This window comes from Bison bison, unplaced genomic scaffold (assembly GCF_000754665.1).
Source record: "Bison bison bison isolate TAMUID 2011002044 unplaced genomic scaffold, Bison_UMD1.0 scf7180017864289, whole genome shotgun sequence".
Classification (NCBI taxonomy): domain Eukaryota; kingdom Metazoa; phylum Chordata; class Mammalia; order Artiodactyla; family Bovidae; genus Bison; species Bison bison.
The window spans coordinates 6719390-6746428 of record NW_011494861.1 but is presented as its reverse complement, the minus strand read 5'-3'; the positions used below and the strand labels follow the sequence as shown (position 1 = coordinate 6746428).

The window sequence follows — 27039 nt, the reverse complement described above, 5'->3', positions numbered from 1 at the left end:
GTGCTCAGCTTTCTTCACAGTCCAACTCTCACATCCGTACATGACCACTGGAAAAACCATAGCCTTGACTAGACAGACCTTTGTTGGCAAAGTAATGTCTCTGCTTTTCAATATGCTATCTAGGTTGGTCATAACTTTCCTTCCAAGGAGGAAGCATCTTTTAATTTCATGGCTGCAATCACCATCTGCAGTGATTTTGGAGCCCAGAAAAATAAAGTCTGACACTGTTTCCACTGTTTCTCCCTCTATATCCCATGAAGTGATGGGACCAGATACCATGATCTTAGTTTTCTGAATATTGAGCTTGAAGCCAACTTTTTCACTCTCCTCTTTCACTTTCATCAAGAGGCTTTTTAGTTCCTCTTCACTTTCTGCCATAAGGGTGGTGTCATCTGCATATCTGAGGTTATTGATATTTCTCCTGGCAATCTTGATTCCAGCTTGTGCTTCTTCCAGCCCAGCATTATAGTTTATATCAAAACTTCATTCCTTTTATTGTGGCATAGTACTCTATTGATTAGACACACTGCATTTTATTTATCTGTTAACCAGTTGATGGACATTTATTTCCCCTTTTTAGCTCCTATGAATAATGCTGCTGTGAACATTTATGTACATGCTTTTGTGTGGACAGTGTTTTCGGTTCTCTTGTACAGCTAGGAGTGGAATCGCTAGGTCATATGGTAACTCTGTGTTTAACTTTTGGAGGACCTGCCAAACTGTTTTCCAAAATGGCTGCATCATATTACATTCCTGCCAACAATGTTTGAAAGTTCCAGTTTCTCCACATCCTTGTTGGCACTTGCTGTTGTCTGTCTTTTTGATTGTAGTCATTCTTATGGACACAGCTGAGCGGCTGAACAGGAGCAGCATCTTGGGAATGTGAAGTGGTGTCCTACTGTAGTTTTCGTTTGCATTTCCTGAAGGCCACTGATGGGGAGCATCTTTTCTTGTGCTCATTGGCCATTTGCATGTCTGCTTTGAAGGATGTCTGTTCAAGGCCGCGGCCCATTTTTGAATGGAGTTAGTTTTTTGCTTTTGAGTTGTAGGCATTTTTTGATATATTCTGGATAACAGTGCCTTATCAGATGTAGGATTTGCAAATATTTTCTCTCATTCTGTGGATTCATTTTCTTGTGGGTTTCCTTTGAAGCACAAAAGTTCTCAATTTTGAGTTCCATTTACCTGCTTTTTGTTGCTTTTGCTTTCATAATTAAACTATTGCTTAGTCCAAGGTTATGAAAATTAACACCTGTGTTTTCTTGTCAGAGTTGAATAATTTTAGCTTTCACATTTAGGTCTCTGGTTCACTTTCAGTTAATTTTTGTATGTTGTGAGATAGATAGGCTTCCAGCTTCATCGTTTTGTGTGAGGATATCCAGTTGTCCTGGAACATTTTTTGAAAAGACCATTCTTTTCCCAATGAAGTATTTAGCACCCTTGTAAGAAACCAGCTGCCCATAAGGGTGTGGGCTTCATTGTGGAGTTTCATTTCTAATCCAGTGACCTATGTCTGTCCTTACGCCAGTACCACGCTGTCTTGATTACTGTAGCTTTGTAGTTAAGTTTTGATATCAGAAAATGTCTGTCCCTGAACTGTTCTTTTTAAAGATTGTTTTGACTATTCTGGGTGCCTTGAATTGTCATGTGAATATTAGGATCAGTTTGTCAATTTCTACGAAAAAGGCAGTTTTTATATTGATACGGCTTATATATTGAATGTAGGGATCAATTTGGGCAGTTTAAATCCATTTTATGGATCCACCGTTTGGGAACTAGTATTGGCTAACTCGGGATTCCTAGATGGCACACTGGTAAAGAATCCACCTGCCGGTGCAGGAGATGCAAGTTCGATCCCTGGGTTGGGAAGGTCCCTTGGAGTAGGAAGTGGCATCCCACTCCAGTATTCTTGCCTGGAAGATCTGATGAACAGAGGAGCCTGGCAGGCTGCAGTCCATGGAGTCACAAAGAGTCAAACACGGCTGAGCTACTGAGCACACATATTCGCACTGGCTAACTCAAGCAGCCAAGCATCTAGCCCTAAAAAAATGTTTTGATTCATTACTACAGTAGGCTTTGTTGTTGAAAAACTCTAATTCCCTGTTAGGCTAGAATTGGACTGTTCGGATTCCAAGAGAGCAAATAGTTATTCATGTAGCCTGTGTGTGTAGGCTTCTTGTGCTGTGTGTTTTTACGATGTGAAAGTTTGCTGATGCCTTGCATGTTTAGAAAAGATGTGGTAGTCTGGTTAGCATTCATTCTGATTAATAGAGAATTAGCAGGTTCCATGTATGAACATTTAATTTCAAAGTGTTGGAATATGTTACAATAATATTGTGACCTTAAAATTTATATTATTATTATTGGAGGTGTCAGAAAATATTTTCGAATCTTGTAGTCCTGTGGGGGCTGTGTGACTCTCAGTTACTGTTACAGTCTTAAGGCAGTTTATTTACTCAACAAGTAATAATAAAGTGCCAGCCCAGAGAAGGACAGACATGGTCCCTGTCCTCATGCAGCTGATGGGGAGACCAGTGTTAATTAAAGTGTGTGTTTAGTTGCTCAGTCGTATCTGACTCTCTTACGACCCCATGGACTGTAGCCCGCCAGGCTCCTCTGTCCATAGGATTCTCCAGGCAAGAATACTGGAGTGGGTTGCCATTTCCTTCTCTATGGGATTTCCCCAACCTAGAGATTGAACCTGCGTCTCCTGCATTGGCAGGTGGATTCTTTACCACTGAGACAGTTAACGAAGGTGTCATGTGTAATTATGTAAGGCTGATACACTGCAGGCGTCTTCCTAGTGCTGTGTCTGGTCCATACTATGCTGGTGAGCATAGGGCATCAGAAAGGGATCTGTTCATGTGGGAGCTTTGGAGATCCTTCCTGAGCTGCACCTGAAGGAAACCAGGCATTAAGTGAGGGAAGAATGGGGGAAGCCTTAGGTAATCAGAGGGCTGGCTAGTGAGATATGTGGGGATATCCTGGGTATATCTGGCTGCTTGTAGCTTTTGAGGGGTCCCTAAAGACAGAGGATGAGATGGCTGGATGGCCTCACTGACTTGATGGACATGAGTCTGAGTGAACTCTGGGAGTTGGTGATGGACAGGGAGGCCTGGCGTGCTGTGATTCATGGAGTCGCAAAGAGTCGGACACGACTGAGCGACTGATCTGATCTGAAGACTTGTCTCTGGTCTTTAACCCTTAGGTGCCTTGTGACTTTGTTCTGAGCAAGTAACAGCCTTTCTGGGCTTTTTTACTCACTGTTTTTTTAATCTTATCAGGCAGTGTGTTGCCATCTTTATTTAGAGATACTTTCTGAAAACATACAGAAATCTAGGCTTTTGGTTGATTGTATTTATACAATTCAAAAATATTTGTTTTTTTCATGACCTTCTTTGGTTGTTTACTTAGGAGTGTAATACTGGTAAATCGAATATTTTTCTGAACATTTTCCCTAGTCTTGGAATTTAGGATTCACTTCTGTTCATAATATTCCAGAAGCTTCCGGTATGCAGGGGAGCAGATGCGGATGCAAGTGAGGAATGCTGTCATCAGGCTCTGGGAGGACCCGGGAGGACTTCTGGAAAGTGGTAGAATTCGGCCGCATCCTTGACAGGCACACATGGTGGTTTGAGGAGAGTTTCCTAGTGGAGGAGATGAGGCAGAGGCTCACAGCCAGGAGTCCTGGGGCTGGGATTCCTGGTGTGTGTGGGTAGATGAGCCTGGAGAAGTAGGTAGGGGGCAGGTGTAGAGGCTGGGAAGGCACACTGAGGAGTCTGGCCTCTGTTCTCTCTGCTTTGGGAGCAGCTTCTAGAGTTGCTTCTTTAGCATAGGAGTGGGGTTGATTGGCTAATCCCTTTTCCTTGAAGGTGCTAATAAGGGCCACCTGCTTACTGCTCCAGTTTCCTTTCTGTTTTCCAGCTGTGGTCAGTTCTTTTAGATTCTGGTTGTCCCAGGGCACCACGCTTTCACTTGGTTTTACGTCTTGAGTGTTGTCATCGCCTTGGCTTAGAAGGTGCGCTTTCCTCTAAAACATATACATGTGTACTCACGCATTTGTTCTGTCCACTGCCTCCGCTTGTCCTCTGGGTCCCTCCTTAAATCACACTTGTTGAGAAGCCCTCTGGGCCTTGCCTTTCTTTTCAGATTGGATTGTATGCCCTTCCTGGCGCACTTGTAGCACTTCATGGTGTTCCTGCTCATGGCACATTATGGTTGTGTTGACGCCGCTGGCTTACTGCTCTTTCTCCTTCAGTTAGAGCTACATCTTCAGTGGCCAGAGGCTCGAGCACCTGCCACCTGTAAATGTTGTTTGAATGAATGACTGCGCAAAGAGGAAGGACTGGAGTTGGCAGGAAACAGCTCCTGACGAGAATGTCGGTAGCAGTCAATTGGAAAAAGAAGCTGGTGTGACTGAGTTGTATGTGGATGTGCGAGAGAAACACACTTTTGTGACTGACTGACCATGGGCTCTGAGGGATGAGAAGAGGTGAAGGTGACTTCTAGCTTTTGCACCTCAACTGGTGTCAGGTGAGGCCATTAACTGAGTGAGGGGTGAGGAGGGGTATTGTTTGGGGTGAAAGTGAAAGTTGCTGTCACGTCCAACTCTTCGCGACTCTATGGACTGCATAGTTAGTCCTTGGGATTGTGCAGGCCAGAATACTGGAGTGGGTGGCCTTTCCTTTCTTCAGGGGATCTTCCCAACCCAGGGATTGAACCCAGGTCTCCTGCATTGCAAGTGGATTCTTTACCAGTTGAGCCACAAGGGAAGCCCATGTTTTGGGGTTCAGTTCAGTTCAGTTGCTCAGTCGTGTCTGACTCTTTGCGACCCCATGAATTGCAGCACGCCAGGCCTCCCTGTCTATCACCAACTCCCGGAGTTCACCCAAACTCATGTCCATCGAGTCAGTGAGGCCATCCGGCCATCTCATCCTCTGTCGTCCCCTTCTCCTCCTGCCCCCAATCCCTCCCAGCATCAGGGTCTTTTCCAATGAGTCAACTCTTCGCATGAGGTGGCCAAAGTACTGGAGTTTCAGCTTTAACATCATTCCTTCCAAAGAACACCCAGGACTGATGTCCTTCAGAATGCACTGGTTGGATCTCCTTGCAGTCCAAGGGACTCTCAAGAGTCTTCTCCAACACCACAGTTCAAAAGCATCGATTCTTTGGCGCTTAGCTTTCTTCACAGTCCAACTCTCACATCCATACATGACCACAGGAAAAACCATAGCCTTGACTATCAGATGGACCTTTGTTGGCAAAGTAATGTCTCTGCTTTTCAATATGCTATCTAGGTTGGTCATAACTTTTCTTCCAAGGAGTAAGCGTCTTTTGGGGTGACTGGATGCAAACGTGTCATTTCTATTTCAGGTGTAATTGGGGTTGTTGTAGCATGTCTATGCACAGTATGACCTTTGGGAGTGCAGATCAGAGATTAGGGAGTCATTCCTGTCACCCTGTTTTCCTTCTTCATTGAACTTTCAGACGGCAAAGGAGCCTGGTGATGGTGTCCGTAGAGGTCAGCCTTCCTGGCACAGGACAGGGTGGAAAAGGGTGGTGAGTAGACTTGGAGGGGCCTCTGGTGGAGAAAGTAAGTTTCATGAATGTGGAGACCTCATTTGTCTTTTCTTGTGGCTCCATCTCTGCCCAGTGCCTGTTGGTTGAAGGAATGAATCAGTTCAGATGAATTAGTAGAAGTCATAGTAGTGGGTGAAATTGTCATGAGAGAAAAGAGGGGCTTTGTGGGCAGAAATGTGGTGAATGCCTCCATTTAAGTGTCAGACGGGGGGAGAGGACCAGGAAGAATGGCCAGAGAGGTGGGAGAATGAGAACACAAAATCAGACATGCTTCAGTACACAGGGTTGTAAGGAGTTATCCATTGTAATGCCAAGAGTTTAAGTAGAATAAAGACTAAGAAAAAAGTACTGATTTTGTTGGTTTGATAGTGAGTTGAGAGGATGAGAAAAAGGTAGCAAGAGAGAGTAGATAATTCTTTCAAGAGTTTTGGTGGTAAATGGAGAATGTTGATCAAATGATAGTGAAATGACTAAGTTGAGAAAAACTCAACTTAGTGAAACAACTTAGTTAAATAGTGAAGTTGAGAAAAGAGATTACTAGGCCCTGATGGGTGTATTAGTTATCTTTGCTGCTGTAACAAATTACTACAAACTTAGTGGTTTATAGAAAGGACACACTTGTTACCTGGCCCTGTGGGTCAGGAGTTCAGGGAGGGCTTTGCTTGATCTGCTGCTTCAGGACCTCACAGCCTGAAGTCAAGCTGTCAGCCAGGGTTGGGGTCACATTTGAAGGCCCAGCTGGGGATGGACACTCTTCTGAGTCCCATAGTTCTCATGGGCCTCCCCAGCATGGCAGCTGCTTCATCAGAGCCAGCAGAGGAGTGTCCGCCAGCTGGATGGAGGCACTGTACACGCTGCCTCATCATGGAGGTGTTGTCTCAGTGACACGTTCTGTTGTGAGAAGCAAATCTGTCAGTCCATTGCACACTCAAGGTGGGGAGTTTATACAGGAGTGTGTGCTCACTAAGGGGGTGGGGTCACGGGTAGTCCCCCATGGCGTTACAAGGGGAGGGTGATGGCGTGAGAGAGCAAAGGACGGTTCTTTAGAAAGAGGGCTGTGGGGCACAGAGGCAGGATGGGGTTTTGAAGGTGAAGTTCCAGGTTCAGCTGTGTCACGCTGATGACCCTTTTCAGGAAGCTCCCTGCCTTCTCTCTTCATCCTCTATCGAGGGGCATAGGTGCTCTAAGTGTGCTCTCCTGTGAGATGAATTCACAGAGGAATACAACAGGATTATCATGGCCATTGATAAACCCTCTGCCTTGGCTAAGATTGAATTATATATCTGCAAATTCTTGGCCAGTGGAGGTATCTGCTCTGCTTGCTGTAGGATGTTGTTGAGGATCAAATGAGGTCATTCATGTGGAAGTATCTTTTGGAATGTAAGATTTGCAGACAGAAGGCATTAACTGTACTACTTTCCCCCCGTGTTTAGTAGAACACACAGACTGTACCATACATGTAGCTTGTTAACTGGGTTCATTATGTTGTACCTAAGTTATGGAACTGGGCTTTATTTTAATGCTGTGATTATTTTTAGGACTTTTGGAGTAGACTGTTTGCTTTTATGATAAATGACCCCAAACTGTGGTGCCTTTCAAGTCCTTGTGTGTAGTTTTTCAAAAATCTGTCCTTGCTGTCTCTTGTCACTCTTGCTTCCACTTGTCTGTCCATCTCTTGCTGTCCTTTGCCTTCTGACTTGTTGCTTCTGACCTCCTCTGGGCTTGGCAACCTGATGATCAAGCTCAGTAGAACTGAGTGGTTTAACAGTAATTCAGCTTGGGTTTGGGCTTGGGCGTCCTTCTCACAGAGAAGTGTGTGAGCTTTCGGGCGTGGACCAATCTCTTTTGGCCTCCGAGTGTGTCTTGTATCCTTTCTAGTTCTGGTTGCGTTTGAATTAGGTGAGTCCCCACGCCACTGGGTTCCATTTAGGAGGCATGTCACTTACTGCTCTGTTAGGCAAAATGGTGTGCTCCTCTCCTTTGGTTTTGGTGAGATTTTAGTTAGGGGGCTACAGCAAGTGATAGGTGATCTGTGATTCGTGGACTGAAAATGTTAGAGAATCAGGAAAAGCTTCTTAGCAGGTTGGCATCAGGCTTGTGTGTAGCTGGTCTTTCATTTAGGGTGTCAGACTCCCTGTATGGATTCCTGGGTGTTCTTCCATGTTGATCGTATGCTGGAGCTTTTCTGTCACGGCAGCTTGTGAACTTTTTCTGCCCTAGCTTTTGCGTTGAGTCCCTGCATTATTAGGGGGGGAGCCTGTGTTGTGTGGAGAGAGCCCAGGAGTCCTGCAGGGAGACCTCCTCCGGGTTCTGCCAAGGGCCCGCCTGTGGCCCTCGACCAGTGTCTGTGCCTGGGCCTTGGTGTCTGGAATAGACATAATGTCTGCGCTGCTGCCTGTTGGGCCAAAGTAAGATTTTATACGTGAAAGTGCTTGTTAAATGTTGTTGTTTAATCGTTGTGTCCAACTCTTTGTGACTCCATGGATTGTAGCCCGCCTGTCCATGGGAATTTCCCAGGCAAGAATACTGGGGTGGGTTGTCATTTCCTTATCCAGGATATCTTCCTGACCCAGGGATGGAACCTGCATCTCCTGCATTGGTAGGTGAATTCTTTACCACTGAGCCACCTGGGAAACCTTTGTTAAATGCACATAATACCAAATAAAATAAAATGCCTAGCCTGTTGGGTTGATAGCTCTCTCTCTTTGAGGAGTTAAAAAAGTTATCAGTATTAGTAATGATAAGTGCTCCTAAAAAAGTGTAATTTTAAATTTCATGTAGCTTTTTTTTTTCCTGAATATGTCCTGCTGGAATCTATTTATACAAATGAGGATGTTTAATAAATGCTCTTTGATTATTTTCAGAGTATTGAGTATACTGGCTTCCTAGCCAAATTAAATTTATAAAAATTCTAATGATATTGTGATTCATAGCTAGGAAGAATTTTTTTTTTTTCATTCTTAAATCACTTTACGCTTTACATGAATCTCTGGTAATAGTGAATCAATTAATGTGATTTCTTAGGTCATAAATCAGGCTTGATAGATTGTAGTATTAGTTCCTGTGTAAGCATCTCAGACCTACAACCGTTTTGTGGTCTGTTTTAGCAACTTGTTTGCTTTTGAACTCAATTCTAGGTGTTGAACTCAATTTGAGAGCCTAAAATGGTTTGTGCCCCACTTACCTTAGAGGTTACTGCCTCACTTTCTTGTTGCGCCGGCCCTAGTAGTGGGAAGTCAGCCACCACTCCTTTTAACTTGAGTACACGCTTTAATTTTGTCTTTATCCCATAGGAGTGTTGGGAAGATTATTATAGTCACACTTACAGTATATTTTAAACTTCTTGAAAAGAGGGTAATATGTGAGCATGAAATATTTTTGTAGTATGCCATGTAATTTTTCCCCCTGCTGACCCTTTGTGGTTTGTGTTTAGGGTGCATGGTGTTTCTCTAGTCGTTGAGGTCATCAGCTGGAGGGTTTTCTGGAGGCCTCCAGAGGCTGGTCTTTGACAGGCCTTGTGTTGTTGCCCTCTGTTAAACAGGCCTGTGCTATCACCACAAATGGTAGCCTTGATTCTGTTGGTGTCCGTGAACATGGCAGAGTATTTTCACCCCTTCATTCTTCTTAGTGGGTCAGAAGGAACTTTTGTCTTATTGCTTGATTGTTCACGGACCAGAGGATGGGTGGCTACTCGGGGTGGCCTTAAAAGAGGGAGACAGAGATTCTTGAAAAGACTGATGGTCATTATTCAGTGAACCCTGCCAATCACCAGGGCAAGAGACGGGACCACTCTTTTTCCTTTCCATGAACTTCTGGGAATGTTGTTTATCCATGAATTCAACAAATATTTGAGCTTGTATTATGTGCCAGACATTAAGTACTGGAAAAGCCAGACATCCCTTCAAGGATGCCCTAGGTACAGTCTTATTTTGAATATGATAGAAAAATATTTATCAGTATAGAAAAACTACTAGATTGGGTTTAGATGCTGGATGGCTTTAGGGATTAAAGGTGGAGGTTATAGGTTCAGAACGCATTTTTGAGAGGACTGACTCTTCTGTAATTAAAAAAAATAATTACAAATGGCATTGTGGCAGAGTCTGTGAGCTGATCACAAAACCAGTCTCCTCTTCCCGGGCAGGTAGCCAGACCGCATCTACCAGCCTCTCCGATGGTTAGGCGTGGCTTAGTGGCCGTATTCTAGCCAATGGCATGAGATCCAAGAAGGGAGCCACTTCCAGGCCTGGCCCCAGGGCCCTCCCTCTGCAGGATTTCCGTGCCCTTTCCTGTCTGCTGGCTACTGCAGAAGAGCCCAGTGAACTAGGAAGGCTCGTGCCTAGGATGGAAGGAGATCTGGGGCCAGAGCCACGGCTGGGGGGAGAGCTGCCTTCTGACTTACTGTTGTGGACTCTACATGAGCAAGAAGTAAATATTTATGGTATTTGAGCCATGATAAAGTTCATTCTAAGGGTTAGCCTGCCTAACAATGCTAGGCAAAACTGGTGAGTCTAGTAAAGGTGCTGAGAATTTTGGACTCTGCCTTCATTTTGATTATTTATATGTCACGTCATATGTAATGAGCAGTGAATTTCAAGAATCAGTTTAAAACTCCATGGCAAAAATCTTCTTGATGTGTCACTTTTAATTGATACAACTGGTTTACTGCATTCAGTGTGGCCTTTCTGTGGGTCCTCAGTTGGCTTTAAAGGGACTCTGTGGAGTCTTAAACATTGCCAGTGCTTATTTCAAAGAACTGTAAATACAGTTTTCATCATGCTGCTTCTCTGTCCAAAAGCCACTTATCATTTCTTGTTATACAGCATTTTGTTTCATTTATTCTGTCATCCAGAATTCTATATAGTGTGTGTGTGTGTGTGTATATATATATATGTAAATATATAAAATAAGTGTAGCTATGTGTAACACACTGACTGACCTAGGTTCTCTGAAGAGAGACAAAAATGATAAAGCATATTCTGCGCCCCCGAAGAGTTTGTGCTCAGAACACAGATAGTTACTGGTTTTCCACAGTTATCAACTCACTTTAGCCTTTAATAAATCATGTATTATTTCATTACTTTTTTTTCTTTTTACCATTGTCTCCAATTAAATGTACTTATTGAAAGCAGGGAGTGTATTTTCAGGAGCTCCTCTGTCCCCTCTCGGGCACTTCTGGCAGACTCTGGACCCTGAACTCAATTAAGTGACCATCCCTGTAGTTTCCATTGCTTCTGTTGCTTGGCTTTCCTGGTACAGTTTTGCATTATAGTTTGTGTCCACAATCGAGAGTCCTTTCGTAGGCCATTAGGAATTCATGGAATTGTGCCATCCGAAGTGTTGGGACTGGAAGGATCTTTATTAGATTAATTCCTGATCTTTCCGATCGTCTAGTTCCTGATAGCCCAGGTGTGGCCATGAGTCATGGGGCCTTCCTAGAGGCACAGTCTCGGGCACACTCAGACCCGTGAGTCAGAAGCTGAGAGATCCTCAGATGACCCACATGTGCATTGCAGTGGAGATGCCCTGCTCAAGGTCACCCTCCCACTTCTCTCTGGAGAAAACTCACACAGCTGTTGATCTCAGTGGTTCCGATCCCTGGATACATCTTGGGATCACTTGGAAACCTTTAAAAAATACTGCTGCCTGGGTTCCATCCCTGTGTGCATTACATGGTCAGAATTGCAGCCTGGGCACCAGAACTTTAAAAATCTTTCTCGATGACTGAAGTGCAGCCACACTAAGAGCCGCTCAGCCTAGTGAGTGCTCAAGTCAAGGTTTCCTGATGCTCTAATCGGGTAGTTCCCTCGACCCACATGTGGATATGCTTTCAGAGTAGAGCCTTCCCTACCTGGTTCCTTGTCGGGGTGCGTCCCCTACCCGGCTCCTTGTTGTTCCCACCTGGTTCCTCGTCGTGGAGTGTCCCCTACCCGGTTTCTCGTCGTGGAGTGTCCCCACCTGGTTCCTCGTCGTGGCGCGTCCCCTACCTGGTTCCTCGTCGTGGCGCGTTCCCTGCCCGGTTCCTCGTCGTGGCATGTCCCCTACCCGGTTCCTTGTCGTGGCGCGTCCCCTACCTGGTTCCTCGTCGTGGCGCGTCCCCTGCCCGGTTCCTCGTCGTGGCGCATCACCCTGTTTTATTCCTTCACAGCTCTTATCCCACTCTCCACCTGCCTCTCCCACTGGCGGATACTCCATGAGACAGACCTTCATCCCTTTTGTTCACTGCTGGGTCCCAGCTCCCAGGACGGTGTCTGGTGCATGTGAAGTGCTCCCTTAATAGGTGTGGGGTGCCTGGAAGGAGATAAAGAGGGGTGCATCTGGAGAGAAGCGCAGCCTGTTCAGGCGGCACCAGTCTGGCCGCTCACCTGTGTCAGAGGTCAGGGTGGGAGAGGCTCCCGAGAAACAGGGGGCGGGGTGTGTGCGTGACTGAGTCAGGCTTCAGAGCCAGCCAGCGAGGGCAGCGTGAGGGCAGCACGGAGACTGGACCCAGAGCTGGCTTGTTTCCCCACTCTGCTGTGTCCTGTGCACTGAGAGCTTGACTGTCTTCCCCAGGCCTGTCTGTGGTGGGTGGTGGTCCTGGGCTCAGAACTACAGACCCACAGACCCTCCTCCCTCCCTTCCAGAGCCAGGTCTAGAAATAGACCTCGGGTCCCTTGACAGGACCTAGCTCAGATCTGGCCCTTGGGTGCTTACTGCAAGGCAGCCATTGCTTATGTGAGTTAGCTTGTTTTGCCTTGTTTGCTTTGAGAACATTGTGTTTCTGAGGTTAGGATGACATTCAGTTTCACTCTCAGGTTGAGTAAGTTTCTTTCCTGGTCAAATTAACTATTAAGACTTCATTTGTTATGGTAGCATGTTGGGAAATCATGGTTGGTTGCTCTTGATATTTCTGTTCCGCATGTTGTTTGTTATTTTTCTGTGTTCATTTCTTTCAGTTTGTTATTCAGTATATCTTGCCACACATTTGCCTGTCATCAGACTCTGAAGTCAGGTGGAAAGGTGTTCTTATGAAGCCATTCATTCATGTGTTCCTCTGTCCATTAGTGGTTTTGAAAACTTGTGTGAGACATCATGATTGGTGGCAAACCTGAGCTGTCTGTTTTTTTTCTTGGTAATAGAAAGCCAGAAAACGTTGTCTTGAATGTAAAACATTCTTTTTAACATTATAAAATTTCCAGCTTCTATTTGGAAACCACATTAAGATGAGATGTTGTGTTACTGTGATGAGAAGGCTGCTGCTGGTGACGCCCACGGATGTTGCCGGAAGCCTAGAATTCTACACTGGGGGGGGTCGGGGGAGAGACTAATTTTGAATTTTCCAAAGGAATGTGAATTCTGAAGTTAGTCCATGGTTCATAGGGACAGCAATCCTCAGGCCTAGATTGGTGATCGGTAATTATCACTATTGATTAAATCAGGCAGAAGGAAGACAGTAAAGTCCTGGAACAATTTTTCAGAAACAAGAAATAAATAATTGGGAACTGATGGTTGTCCTGGTAGCTAGGGGTTACAGGGTGGAGAAAGACTTGCTCTGTGGTGAAGCACTTGCTCACCGTCGATGGAGAGGAAAATTGGAAATTCACAGAAGTAAGTTCAGTCAGATTTCAACCCTTACTGTGGCACAAAAAATCCAGGCAGTTATGAACTTATTCTCAGAAAATGCTTGCATTTTGTGGATTATACTTGTGAGCCATAGTAGCAATGGCGTTTTATATTTGAGTGGTACTTTTGAATCTAAAGCACAACCATATGCATTACCCCATCCAATTCTTGCAGCTACCCTCAGCTGGGGGATAGAGTTATCTTCTATACTTTTTTTTTTTGATGAAGTAACACTGGTTAAATTACTTTCCTAGGGACAGCTAGTAAGTGAGAGAACAGCTTTTTATTTTTTAAACATAAAATGTTGAGGGTGATTGTTGAACTAGCTTTGGTTTTCTAGGTATATAAATCTGTGGTTTATAGTGCTGGAGGAATAGTCTAGAAATTTATTTAATACTGCAACTGAACAGACAAGGACCCCAAATCATTGGCTGGCGAGACTCAAAAGAAATCCCCCACCCCTTTTTTTAAATTACCATGGGGTAGGTTTTTATATGAAAGCTTTTAATTTTATCTACCTGCGGCATCCTGAGGGCAGAGACCTGGTCCTCTAGCTTCTTCCTGACTCATCCCCTGCCGTGCTGCTGGTGGGCATGCATAGATCCATCCTTTTGAATGGGTTGGGTTTGGGCCTTACTGTTGGGAAGTGGTAATAATGTCGTTGAATGTTGACTGAGCTGCAGAATGAAATGGCATTGGTTCTTTTTCCTAACAAGTTACTTATAGCCCATGTTTGCTCCCTCTTAAAAGATTACGCAGGTAATACAGGTTCACCAGTATGTGTCTTTTTCCATGTACATGTTTTATATTTTGAAATACTCTTAAGCTGACAGAAAAATCACAGATATAGTGTGCAAAGGACACTTTTTCCCTCTTGAACTATGTGAGAGTAAGCTGCTGATATGTGCTGTCAGCATCAGATCTTTTATTATGTGTTTCCTACAAGCAAGAACATTCTCTTCCATCACCACAATACAGGAATCTAAATCAGGAGTGAACACCCAGGCATCTGTACCGTCGAATCCTCTGAGCTCTTCCAGTGGTGCTGGTTGACCCAGTGCTGACCTGGTAGGGAGAGGCCCAGTGGGACCCTAGGTTGCACTTTATTGTCTCTCCAGCCTCCTTTAATCCAGAACGGTTCTCAGTCCTTTTTTGACTTTCATGACCTTGCCGCTCTTAGTTTCCAGGCCAGTCATTCTGTGGAATGCTCCTCAATTTGGATTTGTCCGATGTTTCCTCATGATTAGATTCAGGTTTTGCATCTTTGGCAGGAATATCACAGAAGAGCCAGTGTTTATCTTTTTCAAAGATTAGTTTTACATTTTATTTTCTGTTTCCTTAGAGCGTTTCCCAAAGTGTATTCTGCGGAACTAGCACCTACTGTGTTCTCAACACCGTGCCACCTCTAGAAGGTAGGATTCGAAAGCTTTTGACTTACAGGAAGGGGTGGGCTTGGCAGTGACAGTGGCTCCATCGCTGTAGTGCAGGAAGGCCTGGGATCAGCAGTGAGAAGACCTGGGTTCTGCCTTAAACTTGCTGTGTGATCTTCGATGAGTTACTTAATCCTTCTGAGGGTAGCAAAACAAAACTCCCCTCGTAAAGTTTCTGTGAAGATTAAAAAAAGAAGAGAGTTTAATCACATGGGAAACTCAGAGCATTCTGCAAATGTTAGCTATCCTAAAATACCACAACTTCGGAATTCTAGTGTCAAATTCCATAGAGTTGGAGCCTGTGGTATCGTGGAAAAGCCAGAGGTCACGTCTGAATCCTATGTGAGCCACTTACTAGCTGTAGATCTTGGGCAAATTAATCTGAACCTCAGATTCTTCATCTGTAAAATGGGGATAATTATGCCCAGGTGGGTTATTGCGAAAATTCAACGAGAGAGTCTAATGTAAAATCCTTTCTGGATGCCTGATATAGAGTCTCAAAAATGTCTGCTCCCTCATAAACAGTAGAAGATAAATGTACTTGATCACGTGTGGCTCAAATGAAAATTGAATGGAATGAAGCAGGAGAGGATGCCCCAAACCCAAATTGATGGTAGTTGGTCTCAAGGCTACTGGGCCTCCCCCACTTTATCTGCCCCCGCCTAGATGTTTTTAGGTCGAAAATGTAAATTCAGATAGAGGAGTTTATTAAACCTGAGTCTGAGCTGACCTGAACCTGGGTCAGAGGTTTGGTAGTGTGATTGTCAGGGAGAGGGTGTCTGGGCCACCTGAAAACAGAAAGGGTAAAATCAGATGATCACACCCACTCTAAGAAGAGGACAGGGGTTGTGAAATAGCAAAACGAGTTACTTATTTCTGTTAAAAAAATTTTTTTTAGCCTTTTAAATATCCTTTGGATAATGACAACTGAGTTTTAATTCATTTTGGAGAATTTCTCTGGAAGGAATAAGAGGAAATCATACCCATGCTTGGCACATAGTTGGTGCTTAATTAATATTTACTTTGGATGAATAGTGATTTGCAGGTCTTAGGTCAGTAATGGCAGTGTTTGCTGCTGTGAGCTCTGTGCTGAGTTGAATTTAACAATACGCGCTTATGTTTTCCTGAATCAGTTCCTATCCTACTAATTAAATCTAAGCACATAATAATTAGAGCTAAACAGAAAATTGTAGAGCTTCCATTTAATTTTACCACTTCAAGTTGTTGATCAAATATATTTCCAGTAAGATTTAGCAGTTTGATACACCATTAGACCAACTTATTTTGAACAGTTTGTTCTAGAGGTTGAGAGGTTAATCATCAACTTGATTGGAATACAGTTTATAATTATTCATAAAACCAAAAATGGATGCATTATTTCCAGGTTAGAGTTAATACAGTTATGACTTACCTTGTAGCCGTCAACAGTGTGTTCCAAAGAAAAGGTCAAATATATTTCTTTGGATTTAAATGAAGGATTTGATGATGTGAAATCTCAAATTTAGAAATAAACCATGAAAATAAGTTTTGGCTAATTAACTAAGTGAATGAGTTCTCTTGTACATTTTAGAAAGTTCCAGTTGAGTTATACTATGCCTCTAAAATTATTATATGGAAAATATTTGAAGGTTGACTGGAAAGAATGGTTCATTCTCTAGAATTATAGCTGTCAGCCAAACAAATCATCTGTCAATTTCAGGAGCTTCACTAGTTATTTTTATTGTGAAGTAGGTTAGAAAATGATTTTGTAAAGTCATATATCATACACGCAGATTTTGCAAGATAATGATAATGAAATGTTCTACTGTATTTGGTTGACACTTCCATTTTGCAGTGTCAGAGCTTTACTCTTTGGGTTTAAATACTGAGATGCAGTTGAAACCCCCGTATAGCTTATTTTCAGTGTTAACTCAAGATCTGTTAGAATCCTTGAACTGAGACAAGAATTTAATATCTGGTACATGTTTTGTCTAATTATTATATCAATTATAGTTACTCCAAAAACATTAAAAAGCAACATTTAATTAAAAAACACAATATAGCCATGTGAGCAGTTCTTGTCTGATGTGAAAGCAGAGTTACTTTTTATCCCACTTTAACTAGAAAAACTGAAAACACGAGTTTTAATGCTTTGGCTCTTGGAGTTGCTGATATTCTTTTCCCAGTATTAAAATTGCCATCTTCATAATGCACTGTGGGAAAATACACCCATTGTTATGTTTCTTAAAGACATCTAATTTATATTTAGCGTGAACCTGAAATTCTGGAAATAGCACAGTTTAAAAACTGATTAAGGGGAACCCATTGGCCTGTCATACTTCTCTTCCTTTTGAACCCATGGCTGCACAGCTCCATAAAGTGCTAAATTTAGAACCTCGGCTGAGACAGTGCTTACCCAGCCACTTTCCTTTTCCTCTTTAAAAGCCTGTGGGCCCATTCACCACTGCCTGATTTTGTATCAGAGTAGAAGATGGAAGCCTTTTCTCTAGCAGTTAGGTGTGCTGTTGAAAAGAGTGCTTCCTCTGTCTCTGTTTACACACACACACACACACACACACACACACACTCACTCACTCACTCACTCACTCACTCACTCACTCACTCGCTTTCTGTGCCCCAGGACAGTGGGGTTCTTCAAGGAGACTTAAAAGGACAGATAATTAACATCAGGTTATGATCACAAACATAGAACTAGAAGCTTGGGTTTAATGTTCTGTTCATTGTCAGAATTACACTTGAACAGGTTTTTCAGAGCTATGGCTAGTCATATACAATTCAAAGTAAGCCTACAGTAGCATAGTACCGTTTTCATAAAAGGTACCCTGTAATTGGTAAATATCAGAATTGAGTGTAGATGTTAGAATATCACCTTTATTTTCAGGATTGTACACATCATGGGAGATTTTTAAAAAGCAGAGTAAAACCACTTTAGGAGAAGAGAGAAGGGAGGTGAAGGCTCATGTGATTTGGAATTCTGCGCTTTCAAGTTTTATGGCCCATGGCACCTCCCTTGGGAGGATGAAGTGCAGGGAGCATGCATAAGCACATAAAATTGCGAAGGTTTTATAGTGCGTAATTCATACAGAACTTTCTATGAACTTTTAGTTAAACACTTTCTTTTTTAGTTTCATAGCAAGATTTTTTAAAAAAGTTTAATTTTATTCTGCTGTTAAATTAAAATTTTGGATTCTTCAAAGCAGTCAGTTTTTAAGTTTTTCAATTTTTTTATACTGCTTTTAGAAATAGAGGATATGCATTATAATTCAATTGGTTGTGTAGTTCATGGACCAAAAAAGATTTAGTACGCTAAAACTCTTAAGTTCCTTCCTATAAAATATCTCCATATGATGTAGTAAATTTTTTTAGACTTTATGACTATGCCCAATATTTTCCTGTTAAGATCTTTTCCTTGAGAAGGAATGTGTTAATCAGATGAAAAATGTTTGGAGAAGATTTTATTAGGACTGTAAAATTATTTTTTATTCTTTTATGTTTTTCACATGTTCAAAAAGTAGTCTGTGCTAAACAAAATTGTAGTAAATGATTGGAAAAATGTATTACTTACTGTATTTCACTTTCAGCATTCTTAACTGATAAACCTCTGTGCCTATATAAGGTTGTTTAACTCTAAGGCATTTAAAGTTACTGAACGTGACAGTAAATTCTGTAGGGATCTGTGCCTGGAGGAGAATTAGAGATTATCTCATTTTCCTTGATTTGGGAAAAAGGAAAATATTAAGTAACTTACCCAAGGTCACACAATTAGAAAGCAGCAGAACTAGGCCAGAATCTTGGGCTCCTGACTGGGAGCCCTTTTTCACCCAATATCAGAGTGAGTTATGTCAACCATGACTTTCGGGGGCTAAGTCAGTCTTCAGTATTTTAATGTGTTGCTCCTTAGTACCCAGTTATGCTTTGTACCCTTTAGATATTGGAGCTTCCATTTGGCATTAAAAAACAATTGGAGTGGGTAATTTGAAACTTTGACCTAAATGTGTCAAACCTGGCAAGAAGTTTGCAGCCAGGCAAAGGGACTTTGTTACAGGAATAAAACAAGAAATGATACTCAGAGAAGTAAGTGAATGAAATAACACATAAAGGAAAGGTAGTCAGTCAGACACACCATCTAGTCTGAGAGTCTTGAACTTGTCCCTCATTAATTTAGAAGAGTTACATTTTGATGAAATGCATCAAGTGTATAGATATGTATATATAACTCAAATTAATTAAAATATGCTTTTAGATTTAGGCTAGAAAGTCCAGCCTCTGTATTACTGAGGTAGCTACCTGCAGGTTGAAATTCCTTAGATTTATCAGATTTGTGCTTTTCTTTGGAAAGGAGAAGTCTCATTTGTATTTTAGAGGATGAAGTAGTAGTAGTAGTTTATCAAGAAAGTAAGTAGTTATATTTTAATTCCTCTTTCCTAAAAAATGTAACAACCTTTTCCACCTGGTTAACAGAAGATTTCTAGGTTTTGTGAGGTTAACTCATTTTGTGATTTTGATGTACTTCATGGAAACCTCGTGAAAGAACCTTTAAAAGCAGTGCTTAGGTTCTGGGCAGCTGCTGGGCTATTCCCTGTTCACTTGCTCGCCATGGAGCCAAGAGCTCCATCTTACTGTAGAGCCTCTTGACCACAGTCTTGCTGCCATCTACCTGAAAAGTGTGTCAATGAGTTCTGTTAACTAAGAGGGATGATGCTCTTGGTCTCCCAGTGACTAAACTGAGCTGCTGTTTCTGACCTTGCCAGTGTACTTAAAAGGAGCTTTTCTCTATTATCTTCTCTGAATTTACTGTTTTCTTCTTTATAGATGATCATGGGAACAGCAATAGTAGTCATGTAAAAATCTTTTTACCGAAAAAGCTGCTTGAATGTCTGCCGAAATGTTCAAGTTTACCCAAAGAGAGGCACCGATGGAACACTAATGAGGTAGATAAATTTCTATTTCTAGGGGTATTAATTTTTTTAAGGGCAAACTTGCTAGGTCATCTTGTGCAGTACTACTATATGTTAGCTTAAAATTCAAAATACTGAACTAGGAAATTGTGAATGAGAAGAATACTGAATCTGGATTTGACAAAGACCAACATGTTGTTTTGAACAATCTCTGATCTGCCTGGCCTGCATTGAAAAATCTCAAATGTGCACGCTGACTTACTAAGATAGCATGAGTTTCTGTCTTTGTGTTTTCCTGCATTATGGTGTCTTGCATTTGGTGGTTGACTCTTATCTGCATCTCAGTTAAAGCTTAGTTCCTATCATAAATAGAGGAACAGCCCCAGTGTTCATAGACCATGCAGTGTCTTGACAATGTGAAGTTTCTGTAGAATTGAGAAGGGCAGGCTTCTTTTTAACAAAATGGCTCTGGTCCTCTCTAATGAAGAAAGTTTGCATGGAGAATTAACTGGTTTACCTTAATGAAAGGCATTTGTATGAAGAATGAAGGCTGTGTAGTAGGTTGTTTATTTGATATCCAGTTAGAAGGTTGATGAAGTAGAGTGAGTCAGAGTTTTATCTTCTTGGATGATTTTTTTTTTTATTTTTTGTAAATCTTAATCTGGAAGTCTTAATATTAAGGGTGGATTGCTTTGTCATCTTTTTTTTTTGAAATCTGTTTCAATTCAGGGTGATACCCATTTCACGTGGTGATGAGACTTGGGTCTGTGTCCATCAGGCTGGGAATTCTGTTTCTTTAGTTCACATGGCTGGGGTCATTGGTTTTGCGAGGTTGGTCTAAATCAGTTCGTATTGCTGGTTCAGCATTTACTTCCAAGTTATAAATACAAAACTCTACCCTATATTGGTCATTAAAATACAAGAAGAAAATAGTGCTGCCTATTTACCTTTATTTTTTAAAAATTGTTCTGCTCAAATTCTTGACCTAAAATGCTTTTGTTTTGTTACAAGAGGTTATGTGAGAGTCTCTTCACTTATCCTAGTTTATATATTTAAATACTCACTAGAACCTCATAGTTTTGTCTCAACTGATTTTAAACGTCTTTAAAGGTATGTATGTATTGATTATTTGCATAAACTATATTTCCCCCCTTAGACAAGATACCTTTGACAAACAACTGGTTTAGAGTCCTGTTGTTTTAATCAGTCATCTAGTAATTGTTTCAGACATTTTGAACGTGAAAACAAAGTAAATGTGCTGAAAATTAATCATAGATCGTTACTCTGTCAGCAAAATAATACAATTTGGGAGCCATTCACTAAGTCAAAACTAGGTCATGAAATATTAAAAAACTCAGTATGTTCCTTAGTAATCCCTGAAAGAGGATTTGATGCTATGTTATTATACATCAGTTTCGGTTTATTTATACATGTAACAAAGCATATAATTTTTTCAATATTACATTTTTATGTAATTGGCAATTTATTTTACCTTTGACTTGAAATTACAGTTGAAACCAGTAATTGCTTAGTGAATTAAAATTAGTGATCTTAAGAGTTATAAAGCTGGAGGTAACAGTGTCAGAAATTTAGTTGGTAGATTATTTAGATCAGTGGTTTCAAAACATTTTTGGAACTTTTGAATGCAGCCTTCAACTTTCACATATTTGTTTACCTCTAAATTATTGATTTGTTCCACCTTACGATTATTTTAGATACATTATAAAATATCCAATAAGGAATTTTTAGAGAGGACTAGATTAAAAGGCAGATAAGAAGTTGTTCTGCATTTTCTTCTAGAACCTCAGCTCACGTAGCTCCTTGGAGACTGTGGTTTAGGTCCCAGTGTGACTGAAGTGTGTTCCCCTCTGACCCGTGCAGTGTGAGACTGGGATCTGAGAGCTGTGGGCTGTTTGCAGGAGTGGTCACTGCTGCTGAGAACATGGGGTTGGGGACATGAGGGGGTGGGCCTTGGCTGGTGGGGGCCAGGGCACCGCCCTCCTCCCCTGTGATCCGAGGCGCCTTCAGTGATCTATCAGCTCAACCCTGATGAAAAATCCTACGAGAGAACTGAAGTCAAAGGTTGGCCCGTATTTCTGGGTAGAGGACTTTGGCTTTGTTACCTGTTGAGTTTTGGCTTCAGGAAAAATAGAGGCGTCTTAGAGTGACAGCAGTTGTTAATTCTGTAGGGTGTTATGTGGTGATCGTTACCTGTCTTTTTTCTTTTTTTACTGGCTAGGGTAATAGAAACAAAACAATTCGTTTGTCCTTCAGCCTGCTGTCCTTTATGTCACCACTGAGACCTGAAGGGGACAGATTCCTGGGAAAGGTGGGTTCATGGTCAGGCAGCCTTAAGGACCGGTGGAATCTCTCCAGGGGCTCAGGGCGTGGAGGCCCTCTGCGGTTGGAGGGGACAACCGTGTCTCAGTGGAGGACGCGTGAGGGAGTTGGCTGGTATTTAGGAGCTGTGTTGGACACACATGACACTCCTGTCGCTTCCACTTGCCAGGACCAGGCGCTCACGTAGGGAGGGGCATGTTGCACGAGCGCAGTTGTGAGCACAGCCGACGCGTGTTTCCATCTCACGCTCTGAGCAGCATCTGCTTGCTAAGGAGACTGGCGGCCGGGGGTGCTTGGATTAGACGTCAGCTGTCGCCTTTCTCTGTCACCCGTGGTGCTCTCTCTCTGCTAGGTGTGCACAATTGAATTCCTGGGTAGAATCTGACTCCTCTGTACTTTTGAGAAGCGCCCTTCCTCACACCTGTGTGGTCACACTTGTGGTTGGTTACTGGAGAAAACCCACCTTGTGACCGGTGTGTGTACATCTCTTGAGAGAGGGGGAGCAAGATTGTGCCCGTTCACATGCAGCGTGTTTCCTTTTACAGATGAGGGACTGTTGGTAAAAAGGGTGAAATAACTTGGTCAAGATAGCACACTTGACAGGGCCTGGCTCTGTCTGAGCTTCATTTCTTCTACGTTGTTGATTGATTCACAGGAACTTTCTTTCTGCGGTGTGTCTTTCAGGCTTTTAATCTAAAGACCCATAACCCTTAACCACATTAGGGTACTTGACAGATCCACTGTGTAATTTAGTTTTTGGTTAAAAAGAGTTGATGTAAAATTAGTATTGTGGGTTCACATGCAAATTTTGGTAAAGCTGAAAGTCACTGAAAAGGAAGACTGTTAGCAATAAAAGAGATTATAGGGCCTGCTTCAGCACTTCTAACCTTTTCTAACTCATTGGGATAGGTGAACTCTCCTGCCCTTCTTGAATATTGTTTGCAATTGCAAAATAAATGTTGTATCTAAAAACAAATCAATTTTAGCTTATGCTTTCTCAGCCATAAACACTCTTTTCCCAGGAGATGATAATGATGATGATAATTACGGCAGCTACCATTTATTGAATGTCTACTGCATGCTAGGCACTGTTGAGTTCTTTCTGTGAATCTTCACGTTTATTCCTTGACCTAGTCCTGTGAGGTAGGTTTTGTGATTACTCTTACATGGTATGTGAGGAGACTTGAACTGCAGAGTTGTTAAATAAAGCACTTGAAAGTGGTGGCCTTGGGAGTCCAAGCCCATCCCCTGATCTTGGAGCACATACTTTCTGCAGTTCTGTTCCAAGAACAGTTTCAGATAAGACTTCCCCAAGGTCTTGCCCTCCTTAGTGACTTCTGATCATTTTGTTTTATTCATTTGCTTCATTTTTCATTTTCTAGTATTATACCTAAACGTAATGTATTTTTGTCTGAGAATTATTTTGAAAAAGTAGTAGATTGTGTTAGAGAAGGAGTTTCAACTCTTAGTAATGAATATTAATGTGTGGGCTCTAGGTAAGGAAGAAAGTACATTAAAAACAGAAATTCTGTACCTGTGCGTAACTGGCAGGTTGATAGGCTTGATTTTTTTATCCTGGGCAGGAAAAAATGTATTCAACACAGAGCATATTTGTTAGAGAACCAACTCTTATTTCATGATCACTTAGGTATTCACATAATTAGGTGAACTATTACGAGATTTCTGCATTTTAAGTTAATATTGATATTTTTAAAGCCCAGAGCCAGAAATAATTATGCTAATGCAACTTTCTGATTGCTCAAACGACTACTTCATAATTACACATATTAGTACTCCATATATGTTGTCCAGACTGAAATTTCTTTTGTTTAGTCATTAATTAGCTCTTTGACTTAAGGGGGGAATGACTACTGCATTCCCCCTTGCTGGATCTGGGTTTCCAGTGGCGTTCTTCCAAAGTGAAGTTAATGCAGCACCATGAACCTTTTATAATGAAAATGTTCTCCTTCAGTATGTTCAGATCATTTTTGTGTGCTGCTATTTTTGAACTATTAATGCTCTTTCTTTTGTTTGTTTTTCCTCTAACACAAAGTTTCTCCAGAGTAAGCAAATGAAAAAGAATTCCAGTTTGTATTGATCTTAAAGGAAGTGCTGCAAAGGTTTGTGGTGGTAGCTTCAGAGATTTTCATATTAAATGCATTTTTTTTAATGGTAAAAATGTTTGTGTAGGGAGTAGTACACATACAGGCTGATACAATCATACCACAGAAGCTGAAGAAGAAAAAACCCTCGGGTATAATGCCTTTTATAGGGAGAGAATTAGCATTTTAAATCCTGAATACTGCTCCCCCCAACTTTTTATATTCAGGTAAGAAAAATGGACTTTATGACTATGAAAATTATTAAATTATATTTCATTTCAATTATTTTAAGAAGAACCCACCTTTACGATTTTTTAAAATCATTTTTTTGGAAAGGTATAAATTCTTGAGTATTTTTGTATTTAAAATTTTTGTTTGTATAACTTATAAAGTTGTAGATTAAGGGGTGCAATTTTTGCAGTTATTGGCCTTACTCATGTACTTGTTCAGTCACTAAGTCTTTGTGACCCCATGGACTGCAGCACACCAGGCTTCCCTGTCCTTCACTATCTCCTCGAATTTGCTCAAATTCATGTCCAGTAAGTCGGTGATGCTATCTAACCATCTCATCCCTCTGCCACCCCCTTCTCTTGCTCTCAGTCTTTCCCAGCATCAGGTTCTTTTCCAGTGAATTGGCTCTTCATATCAGATAAGTAGTATACTTACATATTATCTTTTTGAAACATAGACACACATTTTTTGGAGACCATTTAAGACTCTTTATATTTCCCACATTTAAGCTAAACTGAAAAGCATTTTTGATTATAAGGGTGAGTGAGAGATTTTGTCAGTGTTAAGGGTTTGACTGGTCCCAGATCATTCTTTGGAGAAGGCAGTGGCAACCCACTCCAGTACTCTTGCCTGGGAAGTCCCATGGATGGAGGAGCCTGGTAGGCTGCAGTCCATGGGGTCGAAAAGACTTGGACGTGACTGAGTGACTTCCCTTTCACTTTTTACTTTCATGCATTGGAGAAGGAAATGGCAACCCACTCCAGTGTTCTTGCCTGGAGAATCCCAGGGACGGGGGAGCCTGGTGGGCTGCCATCTTTGGGGTTGCAGAGTCGGACACGACTGAAGCGACTTAGCAGCAGCTGATCATTCTTTGAGGTCAAGCAGGGCTTTTGTGGTTGACAGAGGAGTCTCGTGGGCTACAGTCCATAGGGTTGCAAAGAGTTGCATGCAGCCGAGCATGTGCGTGCACACACACACACACACACACACACACGCACACACACGGAGGAAAATGCATGTATGACCCACAGTACATACAGAGAGCCAGATTTTCAGAGTGACCACCTTTGTCTTTTGAGTACAGTGTGTGGTACCAAATTTTAAATGTGATCATTTTGTAGCAGTTAAGCATAATTCCTCTGTTTAACTTAGTGGTGTGAAGTGAATGGATGGATACTGCGATCCATGTGAGCACAGACCTATTCATCAGGCAGTCTGTGTCAGTCACTCTGGTGTTGCAATAGCAGAGGGGAGCGAGCACACTGAAATGCTGGGGGCGGGTCATCCCCCCACATCCATGACGGCAGGCAGGTGAAGAGAGCAATACCGGTGGGTTTGGCCTCAGGGAGCAAGCAGTAAAAGAAGCACATCTTACCTGCAGAGAGTCCAGAGAGTCCAGTAATGTTTATAAAATCTAAGGTGGTAAAGCAGTTTTTCTTTAAAGGGAGAAAATTTCTGTAGACCCAGTGCTGTTTGACCTAAACTATTTTTATTATGTTCTTTCAGAATGTAGCACTTAAAAGAATATTTGGCCCATACTCTGTGTTCAATAAATATTTGTTGAATGAATGAAATGTGGAAAAACACAAAAAACTCAGCATAATTTTTATTAATTGTTAGAGTTCTTCTTTGAATATAAAGCTCAAATAGTATATACATTACATAAAAAGAGACCACAAAACTAATAAAATTTATATTAACAGCATTAGTTAAATGCAGTGGATGATGTTTTTGCCAAATCTATATTGTTCCTTGCAATGTGAATATAGTCCTGACTGTTCTCAGGCAGGTTCTTTTTTTTTTTTTTAATTGATTTTTATTTAAAAATTTTTACTTTGTGTTGGGATATAGCCAATTAACAGTATTGTGGTAGTTTTAGTTGAACAGCAAAGGGACTCCACCATACACACACATGTGTCCATTCTCTCCCAACCCCTGTCCCATCCAGGCTCAGGCAGGTTCATTTGAATTTGGTACATGGCACTACTTTGTGCCCTGCAGTTATCCTGTCCCTCCCGCACCGAACTATTTATAAACTGTTTTTTTGCTCAGCAAGCATTTCTCTAAGCCTGTCGTTAGGCCTTGGCACAAATATATCAGTCAGTCTTAGGTTCACTTCTGGTTTTTCTCATTAGTCTAAGAACAACTTAAATGACACTACTGGGTACCCCTGCAATTGTAATTACAAATCACAGACTTGAACAATGAGTTTGTGTGCTAGAATATAATTGCTGTAGGTTTTACTTTTTCAGATTATGAGTTAATGTTTGAGATGAAACCTTCCTTACTGAATGCAAGGATCACCGATGTCTGGGAAAGGATACAGAACTGGCCAGCTGGAAACAGGTTATATAGTCTTGGCTCTGCCACCATTCAGCTGAGTGTTAGGTAAGACGCCTTCTAGGCCTCTTTTGTGTCTTTGGTGGTGGTGTGAGGTTGTGCTTTGAGAGCTTTAAAGATTTGTCTGAAGCCCAGTTCTCCAGTTGTGGAGGCTCGAGCACTGTTGCCAGCTTGGGAGTTTGCTTATTGTTTTAATTCTTAATCATCTTTTCATTTATTTTTATGTTTAAAGTGTACCATTCAGTGGTCTGTAGTGTGTACACACATGGAATCAGTTCAGTTCAGTTCAGTCGTGTCCGACTCTTCGCGACCCCATGAATCGCAGCACGCCAGGCCTCCCTGTCCATCATCAACTCCTGGAGTTCACTCAGACTCACGTCCATCGAGTCAGTGATGCCATCCAGCCATCTCATCCTCTGTCGTCCCCTTCTCCTCCTGCCCCCAATCCCTCCCAGCATCAGGGTCTTTTCCAGTGAGTCAACTCTTCACATGAGGTGGCCAAAGTACTGGACTTTCAGC

At 41.9% G+C, this 27039-nt stretch overlaps 1 protein-coding gene across 1 annotated transcript in view; it reads left to right on the top strand.

Annotated features, from left to right (window-relative positions):
* The first annotated feature begins 8222 nt into the window (after window positions 1-8222).
* Window positions 8223-27039, top strand: part of CAMTA1 (calmodulin binding transcription activator 1) — a 973198-nt gene continuing 954381 nt past the window's right edge. Inside the window, exons 1-3 of the mRNA XM_010850197.1 lie at window positions 8223-10005; window positions 14522-14591; window positions 19422-19540. Of these exons, the coding sequence (XP_010848499.1) occupies window positions 9793-10005; window positions 14522-14591; window positions 19422-19540 (402 nt within the window). The 5' untranslated portion in view covers window positions 8223-9792. The remainder of the gene's footprint in view (window positions 10006-14521; window positions 14592-19421; window positions 19541-27039) is intronic.